Source organism: Capra hircus, chromosome 4 (genome assembly GCF_001704415.2).
Source record: "Capra hircus breed San Clemente chromosome 4, ASM170441v1, whole genome shotgun sequence".
In the NCBI taxonomy this organism is placed as follows: Eukaryota; Metazoa; Chordata; class Mammalia; order Artiodactyla; family Bovidae; genus Capra; species Capra hircus.
In genome coordinates this window covers 22,198,905-22,217,119 of record NC_030811.1, presented here as the reverse complement: position 1 = coordinate 22,217,119, position 18,215 = coordinate 22,198,905, and the positions used below count along the sequence as shown (strand labels likewise).

Genomic DNA, 18,215 nt, shown 5'->3' with positions numbered 1-18,215 from the left:
CCCAAAGAGACCTATACCAAGGCACATTTTAATAAAAATGGCTAAAGCTAAAGAGAGATTTCTAAATGAAAAGAAAAACAGTCAACGACAGGGCTTCCCTGGCGGCTCAGTGATAAACAACTGATCCAGGAAGATCCCACACATGATGCAGAGCAACTAAGCCCATGTACCACAACTACTGAGTCTGTGCTCTGGAGCCTGAGGGTCGCAGCTACTGAAGCCTGCATTTGAGGGCCTGTGCTCTGCAACAAAAGACACCACAATGAGAAGCCTGTGCACCGCCGCTAGAGAGAAGCCCCTGCTCGCTGCAACTAGAGAGAGCCCGCTCAGCAACAAAGACCCAGCAAGGCCAAAAAGAAATAAATAAAAGTACTTTTTAAAATGAGTTAATTATAAGGGACCCCCCCCCCCCCATAAGGCTATGAGCTGATTTCTCCACAGAAACACTGAAGGTCAGAAGGGAACGGCAAAACATATTCAAAGTCTTGAAAGGGAAAAATCTGGAGCTTAGATTACCCAGCAAGATCATCATTTAGAAGAAATAAAGAATTTCTCAGACAAGCAAAAACTAAACAAATACAGCAACTTTAAAAACGATCCCAAAAGAAATATTGAAAGGGCTTCTCCAAACAGAAAAAAAGCAAGAAGATATAGGAAGGAGGAAATCACAATTGGAAAGGAATTCATTTAAATTGGCCAGTACACAGATTAAAAAAAAAACAACAACAAACTTACTTGTGAAAGTGATGATCAACACAAGGAACAAGATAAATGAGAAAAATAAACATATAAACGTAAAAAAAGACACCAAAATCAGAAAATGTGGGGAAGGACAGCAAAAAAATACAGATTAAAAGAAAATGTGTTTGAGCCTATAGTCTAAGTAATCTAAAGCTTTAGAAGTGGTTAACACAATAGGGAAAAAAAGGTGGGCTACCACAAATCAAAAACATAGATTCACAAAAACCAAAAAGAAGAGAACACAAGCATAAAATACATCAAACCCCAAAAAGAAACAGAAGAATCAACAGGAAAACAAAGTTTAAAATGACAATAAATACACACGTATCAATAACTACCTTAAATGTCAGTGAACTGAATGCTCCAATCAAAAGAACAAAGTGGCAGACTGGATTAAAACACAAGAGCCTAGAATATGCTGCCTGCAGTATGAGACCCACCTTAGGACAAAGGACACACATAGACGGAAAGTGAGGGGATGGAAAAAACGTATTTCACACAAATGGAAATGACAAGAAAGGAGTTGCAATACTCATATCAGACAAAATAGACCTTAAAGCAAAGGCTATAAACAAAAATAAAGAGGAACACTATATAATGATAAAAGGATCAATACAAGAAAAGTAATTACACTCATCCACATATATGCACCTAATAGAGGGGCACTCAAATACATACAACAAACACCGCCATAAAAGGAGAAACCGATGAGCATACAATAGTAGGAGACTTTAAGTCTCACTCACATCAATGGACAGATCTTCTAGACAGAAAATCAATCAGGCAACAGAGATCCTAAATAATACAAAAGAATTGACGTTTTTCAGGACATTATAACCGCCTTCTTCCCCAAAAAAGAAAACACATTCTTTTCAAGTACACCTGGAACATTCTCTAGGATTGACTACACACTAGGGCACAAACTAACCTCAGCAAATTTGAGAGTATAGAAGGAGGCCCCGGAGCGTGTGGTGTGGCGGCAGTTGGGCTGCGCGAGTTGTGCCAGAGAGACACTCTGCGGTAATATCCGTTACGCCTTGCTAACTGGAGTGGAAAGTAAAAGGGACCTCTCCTCCTCCATCTTCTTTTTCCTCTCCCTGCCGGGCAGGCATGGTGGCGGAAGCCGCAGCGACAGGTGCTGGCACGAGGCTCTGGTGGCGGTGGCCGCGGGGAAGAAGGCTCCTCAGGGCCGGCGGGCTTGCCTCTAGGCCGGAGCTTCTCGAACTACCGGCCCTTCGAGCCCCAGGCGTTGGGTAGCAGCCGGAGCTGGCGGCTCACTGGCTTCGGCAGGAAGGGCTGAGCCTTTCAGGTCCCCCAGGAGACACTGCTCAAACCCCGGGCGGGACTGATGCGACCAGAAGTGCGACCCGCTATGGGCCGGAGCCTGGTGGGAGGCCGATCTGCCCAGTGAGGGCAGGACCCAGCCTGCCCTTCCCCATTCTCAGCACTGGGATGGACTCCGGCATCATACCCCTGAGGCACAGGGGGCCTGTCCCTGGTGCAGACCACCGACCTCTTTTACCCCTTGGTGGAAGATCCCTACAGTGATGGGGCCCATCACATGCACCAACGTGCTGGGTGACCGCTATGCCGTGCGCATTACTGACTGTGACAACATGCTGATGCTACTCAGCGTCAGCCAGACGCCTCAGCATACGCCTGAGGAAGGATCACACCACCCATGATCAAAGGCTTTCAGGATGCTGCCGAGGAAGGAGGGACTGCAGTGGCCGGTGGGCAAACGGTGGTATCATTGGTGGGGTTGCCACTGTGGTATGTCAACCAAATGAATTCGTCTTGCCTGACAGCGGGGCTACTGGGGATGTGCTTGTGTTAACTAAACCCTTAGGAACCCAAGTTGCCCATCAATGCGCACCAATGGCTGGATAATCCTGAAGGATGGAATAAGATAAAGATGGTATTCTCCAGAGAAGAGGTAGAGCTGGGCCATCAGGAAGCTACGTTCAACATGGCTACCCTCAACAGAATTGCTGCCGGACTAATGCCCACGTTTTAATGCCCACGCAGCCACAGATATCACAGGCTTTGGCATTCTAGGTCACTCTCAGAACCTTGTAAAAGAACAGAAATGAAGTGTCCTTTGTCATTTGTAATCTGCCCATCATTGCCAAGATGGCTGCCATCAGCCAGGCCACAAGGTACTCTGGTTTCCTGCAAGGAACCTCAGCAGAAATTTCTGGAGGGCTACTGATTTGTCTGCCAAGAGAACAGGCAGCTCACTTTTGTTCAGAAATCAAATCTTCGAAGTATGGAGAGGGTCGTCAAGCCCAGATTGTCAGCATTGTTGAAAAGGGAAACCAGACAGCCCGGATCATTGACAAGCCTCGAGTTATTGAGGTCCTGCCTTGTGGGACCACTGCTACTGCTCTTGCTCCTGAGAACTCCAGTGCCTCCTCTGAGCCTGGCTTGTGAGATGGAACAGCAGAAGTTGTACACAAGCATGGACCATTCTCTACAGCTGGTTTTAGGAAAAAATTTCCAAAGAAGGCTGCCCACTTAGTACTGCCAGCTGCTCTTCCGAGGTAATTCGAATTAGCTCATTAAAAACTGCAGATTCCAAGGCCAGAAGTAACATTCTAGACTTCCAAGGGGTAGATTTGTTCATCTCTTGAGGAGAAAAAGAGCAGGAACCCCCATTTCCTCTTTCCAAGAGCAAGATGAGGTTATTCAGGTTTGAGATATATTTCTTGGCACAGGGTTAATTGATTTTTTCACAAGCAGTGAGGTTATTTATTAAAATTACATAGACACCAAAAATAAATTGCAAAATTAAAAACACTTAGATCAGAAGCAAATAAGTTTGGACCAATACTGTTGATAAACTGAAACTGTTATGAGAGATTAAAATGCAATGTCAAATTCTCAGACTACTCTGAAATACTGGCTCTTTCCTACTCTGGACAAGAATTGAGCAGCTTGTCCAATGCCTGGGAAAGGAGGACCTCCAACCACTTTACTTGATCGCTGCTAATGACATCTCTCTCTAAACCCCTTTAAGGACTGGGAGAGGCAGAATAAACCCCAGAGCCCAGGCCTTAGTGGATATTAAGATATTAAATCTTGTGTTGAAAATTCCTGGTGATTTCATCAATAAAGCTATTTTCTAGTGAAATAAAGAATTTTGTTAGGAAAAAAAAAAAATTACTTCAAGCATCTTCTCTGACCACAACAGCATGAAACTATAGATCAAATATAGGAAAAGAAATGAGGGGAAAAGAAAGGATTATATGGGGACTAAACAACATACAAAAAACCAATGGGTCAATGAGGAAATCAAAAAGGAAATTAAAAAATACCTTGAAACAAATGACAACGAAAATACAACCATACAAAGGTCTACAAGATGTAGTAAAAGCAGTTCTTAGAGGGACATTCACAGTGATACAGGCCTTCCTCAAAATATTAGAAAAATCTGAAATAATAACCTACCACCTAAAACAATTAGAAAAAGAAGAGCCAACAAAATCTAAAGTCAGAAGAAGGAAGGAAATAATAAAGATTGTGTGTGAAAGTTGCTCAGTTGTGTCTGACACTTTGAGACCCCATGGACAGTAGCCTGCCAGGCTTCTCTGTCTATGGAATTCTCCAAGGAATTCTACTGGCATTAGAAGCCATTCCCTTCCTCAGGGGATCTTCCCAACCCAGGCACTGAACCCAGGTCTCCCCATTGCAGGCAGAGTCTTTGCCATCTGAGCCACCATTGAAGATTAGTGAGGGAATAAATAAAATAGAAATTAAAAGGGCAGCAGAAAAAATACATCAATAAAACCAAGAGCTGGTTCTTTGAAAGGGTGAACAAAACTGACAAACCTCTGGCCAGGATCACCAAGAAGAAAAGAGAGGAGAGACCAAGTAAGAAATAAAAAGGGAGAAATCTCAACTGATAACACAGAAATACATAAAAACCTTAACAGAATACTATAAACAATTACATGCCAACACAGTTAACAACCCAGAAGAAACAGACAACTTTCTACAAACATACAGCCCACCAAAACTGAATCAAGAAGAAATAATTTGAAGAGACCAGTCCCTAGAAGTGAAATAGAATCTGTAACAAAAAAAACAAAAACAAACAAAACACCCTATAAACAAAATTTCAGGACCAGACAGCTTCACAGGCGTATTCTACCAAACACACAAAGAAGAACTTATACTGATTCTTCTTGAAGAGGAGGGAACACTCCCAAAGATATTTTACAAAGCCACCATCACCCTGATGTCAAAATCAGACAAAGATATCGCCAAAAAATAAAATTACAGGCCAATATCTCTGAGGAATATAGATGCAAAAACCCTCAACAAAATATAAGCAAATCAAATCCAACAACACACAGAAAAGATCATACACCATGACCAAGTGGGATTCACCCCAAATTCATAAGGATGGTTCAATATATGCAAAATCAATATAATACACATTAACAAAAGAAAAGTAAAAAACCACATGATCATCTCAATAGATGCAGAAAAGGCATTTGACAAAACTCAACATCCATTTGTGATTAAAAAAAGAAAAACTCTTGCCAAAGTGGGTATACAGGGAACATATCTCAACATAACAGAAGTCATTTATGACAAACACATAGCCATTTTAATTCTCAATATAAACAGAGAAGGCACTGGCGACACACGCCAGTACTCTGGCCTGGAAAATCCCATAGACAGAGGAGCCTGATAGGCTGCAGTCCATGGGATTGTTAAGAGTCGGAGCAACTTCACTTTCACTTTTCACTTTCATTCATTGGAGAAGGAAATGGCAACCCACTCCAGTGTTCTTGTCTGGAGAATTCCAGGGACAGAGGAGACTGGTGGGCTGCCATCTGTGGTATCGCACAAAGCCAGACACAACTGATGTGACTTAGCAGCAGCAGCACTCAATATAATACTTTTAGCAAGAAAGCTTTCTTGCTAAAATCTGGAATAAGACAAGGATGCCCACTCTCACCACTTTTATTTAACACTGTATTGGAAGTACTAGCCACAGCAATCAGACAAGAAATTAAAAGTATCCAAATCAAAAGGAAAGATAAAATTGTCACTATATGTAGATGACATGAAACTATATATACAAAACTCTAAGGTCTCCACACAAAAGCTACTAGATCTAATTAAATGAATTCAGCAAAGTGCAGGATACAAGATTAACATTCAGAAATCAGTTGCATTTCTTTATACAAACAATGAAATAACAGAAAGAGAATGTAGGGAAAAAAAAAAAACCTTTAAAAAAATCACACTAGGAAACAAAACAAAAAAATAGAAATAAACCTGACCAAGGAGGTAAAAGACTTAAATGCCGAGAACTACCAAACACTAATAAAGGAAATCAAATAGGATTCAAAGAAATGGGAGAATATCCCATGCTCTTGATTTGGAAGAATTAATATTGTTAAAATGGCAATACTTGGTGGACTGCAGTCCATGGGGTCGCAAAGAGTTGGGCACGACTGAGCGACTAACACAAAAAAATGGCAATACTATCCAAAGCAATCTACAGATTTAATGTGATCCCTATAAAACTACCCGTGATATTTTTCACAGAACTAGAAGAAATAACCCCAAAATGTATATGGAACCATGAAAGACCCAGAATTGCCAAAGCAATCCTAAGGGGGTGGGGGGGCAGGAGACATTACTCTTCCAGACTTCAGACAATACTGTTAATAAAAATCTACAGTAATCAAACCCTGCAGGAGGGCATGGCAAGCCACTCCAGTATTCTTGCCTAGAGAATTCCACAGACAGAGGAGCCTGGCAGGCTACAGTCCGTGGGGTCACAAAGAGTCAGACACAACTGAGCGACTAACACACACACAGAGTAATCAAAACAGTGTGGTATTGGTACAAAAACATATGTATAGATCAATGGAACAGAACAGAGAACCCAGAAATAAACCCACACACCTACAGTCAATTAAGCTTTGACAAGGGAGACAAGAATATAAAATGGGAAAAAGACAGTCTCTTCAGCAAGTGGTACTGGGAAAGTTGAACAGCTGCAAATAAATCAATGAAGTTAGAACATAACCTCATACCACGCACAAAAATAAACTCAAAATGTCTTAAAGTCTTAAACATAAGACATGATACTATAAAACTCTTAGAAGAGAACACAGGCAAAACATTTTCTGACATAAATCATACCAATGTTTTCTTAGGTCAATATCCCAAGGCAACAGAAACAAAAATAAACAAATGTGACCCTACAAGCTTTGGCAGAGCAAGTGAAGTCACTCAGTCGTGTCTGACTCTTTGCGACCCCACAGACTGTAGCCTACCAGGCTCCTCTGTCCATGGGATTTTCCAGGCAATAGTACTGGAGTGGGTTGCCATTTCCTTCTCCAGGGAATCTTCCCAACCCAGGGCTTGAACTTGGGTCTCCCTGAGCTACCAGGGAAGTCAAAGGAAACTGTAAAAAAAAAAAAAAAAAAAATCTATAGAATGAAAGCCGGAGCATTATTTGCAAATGATGCGCCATACAAGGGCTTAATCTCCAAAACATACAAACAACTCATACAACCCAACAACAAAAAAACACAACCCAATCATAAGACCATAATAGACAGTTCTCCAAAGAAGACATACAGATGGCCCATGAAAAGATATTCAACATCACTGTATTAGAGAAACGCAAATCAAAACTACAATGGGGTACCACCTTACACCAGTCAGAATGACCCGTCTGACTACAAACAACAAATGCTGAAGAGGGTGTGGAGAAAAGGGAACTATCCTATACTGTTGGTGGGGATATAAGTTGGTGCAGCCACTATGCAAAACAGTATGGAGGTTCCTCAGAAAACTAAACAGACTTATCTTATGTTCCAGCAAACCCATTCCTGTGCATACATCCAGAGATAACTCTAATTCAAAAAGATACACATACACCAATGTTCAAAGCAGCACTATACACAATTGCTAAGACATGGATACAACTTAAATGTCCATCAACAGATGAATGGATAAAGATAGTACATATAGTACATATAGATATAGTACATACACACAATGGAACATTATTCGGCCATTAAAAAAAAATGCCATTTGCAGCAACATGGATGCAGCTAGAGAATATCATCCTAAGTGAAGTCAGAAAGAAAAAGACCATATGACATCATTTATACGTGGAATCTAAAAATGGCAAAAAAGAACCCATCTATAAAACAGAAATAGAATCACAGACATAGAGATCAGATTTGTGATTGCTAAGGGGGAGGGGAGGAGAGGGATGGACTAGGGAGTTCGGGGTTAGCAGATGCAAACTACTATACATAGAATGGATAAATAACAAGGTCCTATTTCTGCTTTATTGACTATGCCAAAGCCTTTGACTGTGTGGATCACAATAAACTGTGGAAAGCTCTGAAAGAGATGGGAATACCAGACCACCTGACCTGCCTCTTGAGAAATCTGTATGCAGGTCAGGAAGCAACAGTTAGAACTGGACCTGGAACAACAGACTGGTTCCAGATAGGAAAAGGAGTACGTCTAGGCTGTCTATTGTCACCCTGCTTATTTAACTTCTATGCAGAGTACATCATGAGAAACGCTGAACTGGAAGAAACACAAGCTGGAATCAAGATTGCCGGGAGAAATATCAATAACCTCAGATATGCAGATGACACCACCCTTATGGCAGAAAATGAAGAGGAACTAAAAATCCTCTTGATGAAAGTAAAAGAGGAGAGTGAAAAAGTTGGCTTAAAGCTCAACATTCAGAAAACGAAGATCATGGCATCTGGTCCCATCACTTCACGGGAAATAGATGGGGGAACAGTGGAAACAGAGTCAGATTTTATTTTGGGGGGCTCCAAAATCACTGCAGATGGTGACTGTAGCCATGAAATTAAAAGACGCTTACACCTTGGAAGAAAAGTTATGACCAACCTAGATAGCATATTCAAAAGCAGAGATATTACTTTGCCGACTAAGGTCCGTCTAATCAAATCTATGGTTTTTCCTGTGGTCATGTATGGATGTGAGAGTTGGACTGTGAAGAAGGCTGAGCACCGAAGAATTGATGCTTTTGAACTGTGGTGTTGGAGAACACTCTTGAGAATCCCTTGGACTGCAAGGAGATCCAACCAGTCCATGCTGAAGGATATCAGCCCTGGGATTTCTTTGGAAGGAATGATGCTAAAGCTGAAACTCCAGTACTTTGGCCACCTCATGTAAAGAGTTGACTCATTGGAAAAGACTCTGATGCTGGGAGGGATTGGGGGCAGGAGGAGAAGGGGACGACAGAGGATGAGATGGCTGGATGGCATCACTGACTCGATGGACGTGAGTGTGAGTGAACTCTGGGAGTTGGTGATGGACAGGGAGGCCTGGCGTGCTGCGATTCATAGGGTCGCAAAGAGTCAGACACGACTGAGCAACTGAACTGAACTGAACTGTATAGCACAGGGAACTATATCCAGTCTCCTGGGATACACCATAATGGAAAAGAATATTTAAAAACATGTCTGTGGTGGTGGTTGGTAGCTTAGTCGCTAAGTGGTGTCCGACACTTGCAACCCCATGGACTGTAGCCCGCCAGGCTCCTCTGTCCATGGGATTCTCCAGGCAAGAATACTGGAGTGGGTAGCCATTTCCTTCTCCAAGGGATCTTTCCAACCCAGGAATCAAACCCGGGTCTCCTGCATTGCAGATAGGTTAAGATTCTTAACCTACTGAGCTACAAGGGAAGCGCTCCCCCAACCCCACAAAAATGTATGTATGTGTATAACTGAGTCACTTTGCTGTATAGCAGAGATTGGCACATTAGAAATCAACTATATTTCAATTTTTTAAAAATGTTAAAAATAAATGATTGAAATCAAGATCTTGAAAGCATAGCTGTACCCCCATATTCACTGCAGCACTATTTGCAATACCTAGTGATGATACAGACACAACTGAAATGTCCATGGACAGGTCAATGCTGCTGCTGCTAAGTCGCTTCAGTCGTGTCTGACTCTGTGCGACCCCACAGACGGCAACCCACCAGGCTCCCCCGTCCCTGGGATTCTCCAGGCAAGAACACTGGAGTGGGTTGCCATGTCCTTCTCCAATGGACAGGTGAATAGATACAGAAAATGTGGTATAAACATACAATATTATTCAACCTTAAAAAAAGAAGGAAATGATATCATTTGCAACAATGTGGCAGACATGCTAAATGAAGTCAGTCACAAAAGGGGAAATACTGCATGACTCCTCTTACATGAAGCATCTAAAATCAAACTAACAGAAGCAGACAATAGAATGGAGACTGCCAAGGTCAAAGGGGAAGGGAAACTGAGGACCTGTTGTTTAATGGGTATAAGTTTTCAGTTACACAAAGCGAATAAGTTCAAAAGATAGCTGTGCATTGTAGTACCCATGGTTAACAATTCCATATTGTACACTTTAGAATTTGTTAAGAGGGTACATCTTATGTTCAGTGTTCTTATCACAAAATAGAACACAAGAAAATTTTGGAGGTGATGGATATGTTTACTACCTTGATTATGATGGCTTCATGGGTGTTATTTTATAACAATACCTGTCTCCATAGTAGGTATTATTATGCCCATTTCATTGCTAAAGACACCGAGGGCCATATGATACTGAGTTAGGTAAGTCTCTCAGGGCTACCTGGCAAATAAGTGGTGTTTGCATTTTATTATTATTCTATTTATTATCTTTTTTTTTTTTTCTTTTTTGCCACGTGGCATGTGGGATCTTAGTTCCCCCACCAGGGATTAACTCGTGCCCCGGCACTGGAAGTGCTGAGTCTTAACCACTGTACCGCCAAAGAGGTCCCTTTTTTTTTTTTAAATTCAGTGACTTTTAGTATATTTAGAATTGTGCAGTCATTTCCATTATTTAATTTTAGGACATTCCAAAAGAAATCCCATACCCATTAGGAATCGGTCCCCATTTCCCCCTCCCCTTGACAATCTAATCTACTTTGCCTCTATTTCTATAGGATTTTCATATCTCCCTAATGTGCCCCCATAATTCAATTTTTAAGAAATCAATTTACCAAACTTTTTAAGAACACAATGCTATATAGCTACCAATGGAACAATTCAACTTGAATAATTCTTTTGAAAACATCAGAGTACAAACTTAGATCTTCTTCCCCTAAATCACTTGTTTTCTTGAACTTTATTCCTCAGGAATTATAATCACTAACTGCAAATCATTTCTGTTTGAATTCTCTTTGGCAAGAATCCAAAGTTTTACTTTTAGAAAATGTCCTTATTTAACATTAGGCACTTGATTAAAAAATAAAATGCCGAAAAGAAAATGTTTCAGATTGTTTTCCTGAGACACTTCACCTAGATAGGGAACTGATGTGTATCTTGATTCCCAAGTAGAAGGTGAACTCTCTCAGAAGGAAGATCAAGGCACTCATTCAATACTTTATGCTTGCCCTATACACTGTATGGGTGCTTTGTATTTTATTATAGGTCTCAATCATAGGTATGAAATCAGAAAGAAAAACCTACATTTGTTTTCCAATTTGGAAAAGAACGGTTAAAAATGCTCTCTTTACAAGTCGCTTTAATATTTCCATTCATACTTGGTGTTCCATACCTAATGATTCCAAGAAAACCACAGAAGAAGCACAGTGCCTGCTCTACAAAATTTTATTAGCATTCCACTACGGAGAAGGCGATGGCAGCCCACTCCAGTACTCTTGCCTGGAAAATCCCATGGATGGAGGAGCCTGGTAGGCTGCAGTCCATGCGGTCACAAAGAGTCGACACAACTGAGTGACTTCACTTTCACTTTTCAATTTCCTGCATTGGAGACAGATATGGCCACGCACTCCAGTGTTCTTGCCTGGAGAATCCCAGGGATGGGGGAGCCTGGTGGACTCCCATCTATAGGGTCACACAGAGTCGGACATGACTGAAGCGACAGCAGCAGTAGCAGCAGCATGATGTCCCAAGATAAAAATTACAAATTATGGGAAGCCAAATCTACAAAGAACCATGAAGACTATCTAGTCCAACCAGTTCTTATTTTCTCAATCTGAAACATGATTAAGTTGGAGTTGCGCAAGCAAATTAGGAAAAAACTGCTATTCAGTCTGGGGTACCACTCATTAAATTAGCAAATGTACCCCTTACCACTGTATGCAAACATTCAGATGAATAATGCAGAAAAACATTCTGTACAGTTATATTTACCCACAACTTTTCAGGAACAGTTAATAAAACAGAGTTGTTGTTTATCACTAAGTCATGTCCAACTCTTTTCAACCCCATGGGCTGTAGCCCACCAGGCTCCTCTGTCCATGGGATTCTCCAGGCAAGAGTACTGGAGTAGGTTGCCATGCCCTCCTCCAGGGCATCTTCCTGACCAAGGGATTGAACTCTGATCTTCTGCATTGCAAGCGCATACTTTACCACTGAGCTACCTGGGAAGCCCAATAAAATGGGTATACAAATACTGAAACAAAAGTTGTTAAAAGGGGAACAAACCGAATATGAGCTTCAGGCTTTGCACGTGAATTTCATTTAATTCTTCAAAACCCTGTAAGGCTGGCAGAGCTATCACCATCCCTTCACAGCTCAGAGGACAGACTCAGAAGGACTAAGTAATTTAGCTAAGGGCTCACAACTGGTTAAAAAAAAAAAAAAGGCTCTCAGTTGCTAGCGTATTCTGATGTCATACAGCCTTTGGCAAGATTTAATTTAATGGCATATTCAACATAAACACACTATTATTCTCTGACCTTCATTTCCATGGCTGACCTGATTTCATCACATTTTTATATTTTTAAACCAATTTCCAAAGTGACCTTCCTTTGAAGTGTACCAGCTGACAGCTGGATGCATCTTTTCCTTTTATTTTCATATCCCTCACCACTTACTCCCAAGAATGACAAATGACAGATCTTTATCAACACTTTTTGCATAATAAAATTTCAAGCTCTGTAATTGCAAAAATTAACCCCACAGAATTCCCTTAAGAAAACTGGTTGCTTCAGAATAACTTAACCGATCAATAGTGTCATGAAAATAAAATACAAGTCTAATAGGCACCACACAAAGAATTGGGTGACCAAAACTATGGGCTACTCCAGTTTAAAAATAACAGGAAGGCTGAAAAAGATGCTGGACTAGGAGTTTAGATTCTTGGGTTCCAGTTCTGGTTCCGCCACTTACAAGTGATGAAAGAGAACCTAATTTCTTGGGACATGTTTCACTTTCAGTAAAACAGAGAATATAATTATTGACCTATCTTGTAAATAAGATTGTTCTGATGGGCAATGGAGATAATCGTGCAGATTTTAAAACAAGGTGTTAAACAGCACAGATATTATTTTATAGGTGGAAAAAGGAAGCCCAGGGAGACTAAATAACTTGAAAATGTCACACAGCCAGGGGAATGACAGAGCCAAAGGCTGAAACTCATGAGATTTTCAGTCTTGAGCTTTTTCAGTCCACCTGTCGCCTTTTCTGTAACTGTTTCTGCTCAATGACCTTTGCACATTGTTACTTAATACTGTTTGTGTGCCATCTCAATAAAGCTACCCTAGTGTCCTTTGGGAAAGTGTCATAACCATTCTTAATTTATAAAGTTTTACGCCTCAAATTGCAAGCTTCCTAATTTATTCAATAGTATCTTAATGCTGGAAAGTCTATCTCCGGTCAATTAGACAACTTTCTGCCTAAGAATTCGTTCTACTACATCCCCAAGAGATATGCTGGGCGAAGTATCATAACCATCTCTAAGGCCAATAAAACAAATGTTTTGCAGCCTACTTTAATACAACTGAAACTTTCTTTGCAGTGTAAACCAAGTCAGACTGCTTTTTAAGTCCAAGCTTTGCTCAAGTCATACAAGAGGCATTAGCAGGATCAAGAAGAGCTGGGGGGAATCTTGGCTTCTGCCACGAGTTCCCTTCGACCTTGGGGGTGGGAAACTCTACAGGCTTCAATCCTCCAGGGTATGAAACGGGCGGGTGACGACAGCAAACACCCAGAGGGTTCCCTTCGAGGGATGCTGAGAAACTGTTGGGCAGGAGAGCTGACGGGGCATAGTCCAGAGCAGACCCGGGCGGAGGCGGTTCCATCCCGGCCCGCGCGCGCCTCGGGGTGAGAAAGGAACGGCATCAAGACGGGGCGGGGGGAAGCCGAGCTGCGGCGTTCGGGGGCTCCCCTCCTCCCGCTTCTTTTGTGCGACCGACGGGGGTCACTCACCGGGCCAGGAGTTCTAGGAAGATCACATTACTGCAGCAGCCTGCGAAAACCAGGCCCACCGCGAAGGCCGGGCGCATTGCCAAGACAGGGGAAGGGGAGCGAGAGCGCAGAGGAAGCGCCCAACTAGACCACTACCCCTGGAAGCCCGGCTACCGCCTCGCCGCGGCACTGAACATCACCACCGTCCTGGAGCGCCGCTCTCCGGGGTGCGTGACGGTCTCCCTTTTCTCAGCGGCTGCCACCAACGCTGCCGGTCAAGGAGCTGTAGTTCGCCGTCAACCGGAGCCCCATTCATACGAGGGGGCGTCCGAGTCCGTTCTAGACTACACTTCCCAGAATGCCGCGCGCCCGTACGTCCGGCTGCGACGTATTCCGCTTCTGCTGAGCAGCTCAGTCAGAGAGAGGTGAGGTGCCCGTCATGCCTCGCGCCGTAGCGAGCCGCGAGGCTTGCTGGGAAGTGAAGTTCCAACGCTGTCAGTGTTGTTTCCCGTGAGACAGCCAAAGGCTACGAAAGGGATTCGTCCATCATTTTCAGGGCAAACTCATAGCTGAGGGCACTAGAACAACACACCTATTATTGACTGATAATTAGAAGTGTTCTAGGATCTGACAATTCTCCTGAATTGGGAGAAAGTGCAAATTTTCTGAACTTGCTTCTCTACCTTTTGAGAAGAACTTAGGATTCAGGGAGCTGGTGATGGAAGGCAGGCCTGGCGTGCTGCGGTCCATGGGGTCGCGAAGAGTCGGACACGACTGAGCGACTGAACTGAACTTGGACTCAGGAAGTTCTAGTACTCAGTCTTGGCTTAGCCACTAATCAGCTCTGCTAAGGCAACCTGACCTGCAAGGAGATCCAACCAGTCCATTCTGAAGGAGATCAGCCCTGGGATTTCTTCGGAAGGAATGATGCTGAAGCTGAAACTCCAGTACTTTGGCCACCTCATGCGAAGAGTTGACTCATTGGAAAAGACTCTGATGCTGGGAGGGATTGGGGGCAGGAGGAGAAGGGGACGACAGAGGATAAGATGGCTGGATGGCATCACCGACTCAATGGATGTGAGTCTGAGTGAACTCCGGGAGTTGGTGATGGACAGGGAGGCCTGGCGTGCTGTGATTCATGGGGTCACAGAGTCGGACACGACTGAGCGACTGAACTGAACTGAACTGAACTGAACTGAAGGCAACCTGTTTCTTATTATAGGTAAAGATAGGAACAGTAATGCCCATCTTGCTTTCCTGGTGACTTAGATGATAAAGAATCCGCCATCAATTTGGGAGACCTAGGTTCAGTCCCTGGGTTGGGAAGATCCCCTGGAAGAAGGCATGACAAACCACTCCAGTATTCTTGCCTGGAGAATCCCCATGGACAAAGGAGCCTGGGGGCTCCAGGTGTCCAGGCGGTCACCAAGAATTGGACACAACTGAAGCAACCAGTATTTGCCTGGAGAATTCCATGGACAGAGGAGCCTGGTGGGCTGCAGTCCATGGATTGCAAGGAATTGGACATGACTGAGCAACACAACAGTACATTATATCAGCACTGGAAGGGGCTATCACTCAACTCCCTCAATTTTACAGACCATAAAAAACTGAGTCCAAGCAATCCCCTCTTGTACCCTGACCAGGCCGCACTCTACTCTACGACTCTGGTTTCCCACATGTGTTGCCCTTCTGTTTTAGGTATCCCACATCCCAGTACTGGAGAAGGAAATGGCAACCCACTCCAGTATTCTTGCCTAGAGAATCCTGTGGACAGAGGAGCCTGGTGGGCTGCTGTCCATAGGGTCGCACAGAGTCGGACACGACTGAAGTGACTTAGCAGCAGCAGCAGCAGCAGAAGCAACTAAGCACAGAACACAGCAATGCCCATCTTACCCGGTGGTTGTGAGGATTAAAAGCTGTGATCATCTGGGGATCTTGTGAAAGTGCAGATCCTGAGGTTCTGCATTTCCAGCAAGTTCCCAGGTGCTGGTGATGCTACAGATCCATCTACCACACTTTGAAGTGTGTGTGCTATTGTTCAGTTGTGTCCAACTCTTTGCAACCCCACAGACTGTAGCCTGCAAGGCTCCTGTGTCTATGGGATTTCCCCCCTAGATGCCTATTAAATAGTTGACACTGAAGACCTTTTTATCCCACCCCTTCCTTTGACTCAGGGATTTAGTGCCCCTTGTGGCTCAGCTGGTAAAGAATCCACCTGCAATGCAGGAGACCTGGTTCCATCCCTGGGTTGGGAAGATCTCCTGGAGAAGGGAAAGGCTACCCACTCCAGTATTCTGGCCTGGAGAATTTCATGGACTATATAGGCCATGGGCTGCAAAGAGTCAGACATGACTGGGCAACTTTCACTTTCAGGCAGCCAGCCAGGCTCCTTTTTCCCCCATGGCCTACAATCATGCTCAAATAAGCTACCATGTCTTCCTCCTTCACTTTAACACCATATATCTTTAAAGAGTAATCTATATTCATGATTTCTTCATTTCACTCTGACTGAAGCCAGCCTATTGAAGGCAGTCTTATTTAAGAAACCTAGTGACCGCTTAATTGTCAAAACCAAATACCACAAACACACCTTACTCAATCTTGGAATGACTTTTGATAATGAGAGCTCAATGCTCTTGACATTCTCTTGTCCTTCTGCTTATATGACATGAATTTTCTACTTCTCTGACCTAATCTTTTTTCAGTTTTTATTTGGCTTTTTCCTGCTCTGTCCACTGAATTCTCCTAACAAACCTCCACTGTCTGTCCCTCCTCCTGTTGCTGTGTATACTTTCTATTGATGACCTCGCCTTCATAACTTCAACCATCACTGTTTGTAACTGAGATGGTACATGAATGTACACGTGTAGCCCCAATCGGCTGTGTGCCTTAAATTTTCCAGTTGCTTATCAGACATTTTCACCAATGAATCCTTGTAACCCCCTCAACATCAACATATACACAGTTCATTATCTACCCTCTCAAATAGGGCCTTATTTCTATTAAGGACGTTATCCACCACCTGTTCTCTTTGGGCAAAAACCTGAAAGATATTCACAGTCTTCTTTTCACAACACTTCTACCTGACAAGTATCTCTAGATTCCAGCCTCTCCTTTCAGTTTACATCCATGCCCACTTCCCCTCCTAACACGTTCTTGGTAGCTTCAGCCCATCCTCCATGCTGTCTCCACACTGCTCCCAAAAATAGACTCTTTATGTCACAATGCTATTCCAACAAGTCTTCCAATTGCTACCACTGTGTTACAAACCACCCCAAAATATGGCCATTGAAAACATAGTATAGGGCTTCCCTGGTGGTCCAGTGGTTAAGAGTCCGCCTGCCAATACAGGAGACACGGGTTTGATCCCTGGTCTGGGAAGATCCCATATGCCATGGAGCAACTAAGCCTGTGCAACCCAAATACTGAAGCCTGAGCAACCTAGAGCCCATGCTCCACAACGTGAGAAGGCGAGAAGCCACAATAAGCCCACACGCCACAAGTAGAGAGTAACCCCCACTTGCCACAAGTATAGAAAGCCTGTATGCAAAGCAATGAAGACCCAGTGCAGCCAAAATAAATAAATATTTAGAAAAGATAGCACAGAACGAAAAGATTTTCTCTCATTCACAGTTCTGTATGTTGACAACATCTGACACATGGCTAGTCCGTTCTCCACTGGGGTTTTGGATGTAGCTGTGGCCAGATGTCAGCTGCAGCTGGTGTCATCCGAAGTCTTGGCTGGTGAAGGGTTTCTCCTCATGGCCTCTCTTAGGTTGTGCTTCCTCACAATAAGGTGAGCTCAGAATAGCCAGACTTCCCACAAGACAACTAGCTCCCCCTAGAACAAGCATTCCAAGAAATCAAGTCAGAAGCTGAAGTGGTCTCAGATATCACTTGCACCAAATTCTATTGGTTCCACTGGCCAAGAATGAGTCTCAGATTCATTCTGAGAAGGGACTAGTGAAAGCATCAGCTATGTGGGTAGAGAGGCATCTTTGAAGACTAATTATACACTGTTTCTTGGCTCCTTGTGTGAAATTCACACTGTAGAAGGCATCATCAACCTTAGCTTACATTTGGAATTTCCTCTCCTGCCAAAGCCTCAGTTTACATTTGGAATTTCCTCTCCTGCCATTCTTTCCAGTACTACCTGGATTCCTGCCACATTAAACACTCTGTTCTCTGAGTTTATGGAGACTCAAAATTCACATCTCCACATGCTGTTTGGCCTGCTCAGAACACCCTTTTCACTTTGGCCAGCTCCCGCTCATCCCTTTATGG

The 18,215-nt window shown here is 43.2% G+C and overlaps 1 protein-coding gene and 1 pseudogene across 5 annotated transcripts in view; one reads left to right on the top strand and one right to left on the bottom strand.

Annotated features, from left to right (window-relative positions):
• The window catches only part of SLC35B4 (solute carrier family 35 member B4), a 41,407-nt gene extending 27,079 nt beyond the window's left edge, over nt 1-14,328 (bottom strand). For all 5 annotated transcript variants that reach the window (XR_001917944.1, XR_309964.3, XR_001295630.2 and 2 more), the window contains exon 1: nt 13,950-14,328. Coding sequence is in view for 1 of the 5 variants with exons in the window: in XM_005679485.3 (XP_005679542.2) it covers nt 13,950-14,026 (77 nt within the window). In the remaining 4 variants the exon portion in view is untranslated. The remainder of the gene's footprint in view (nt 1-13,949) is intronic.
• LOC102168801 lies at nt 1,756-3,174 on the top strand (annotated as a pseudogene).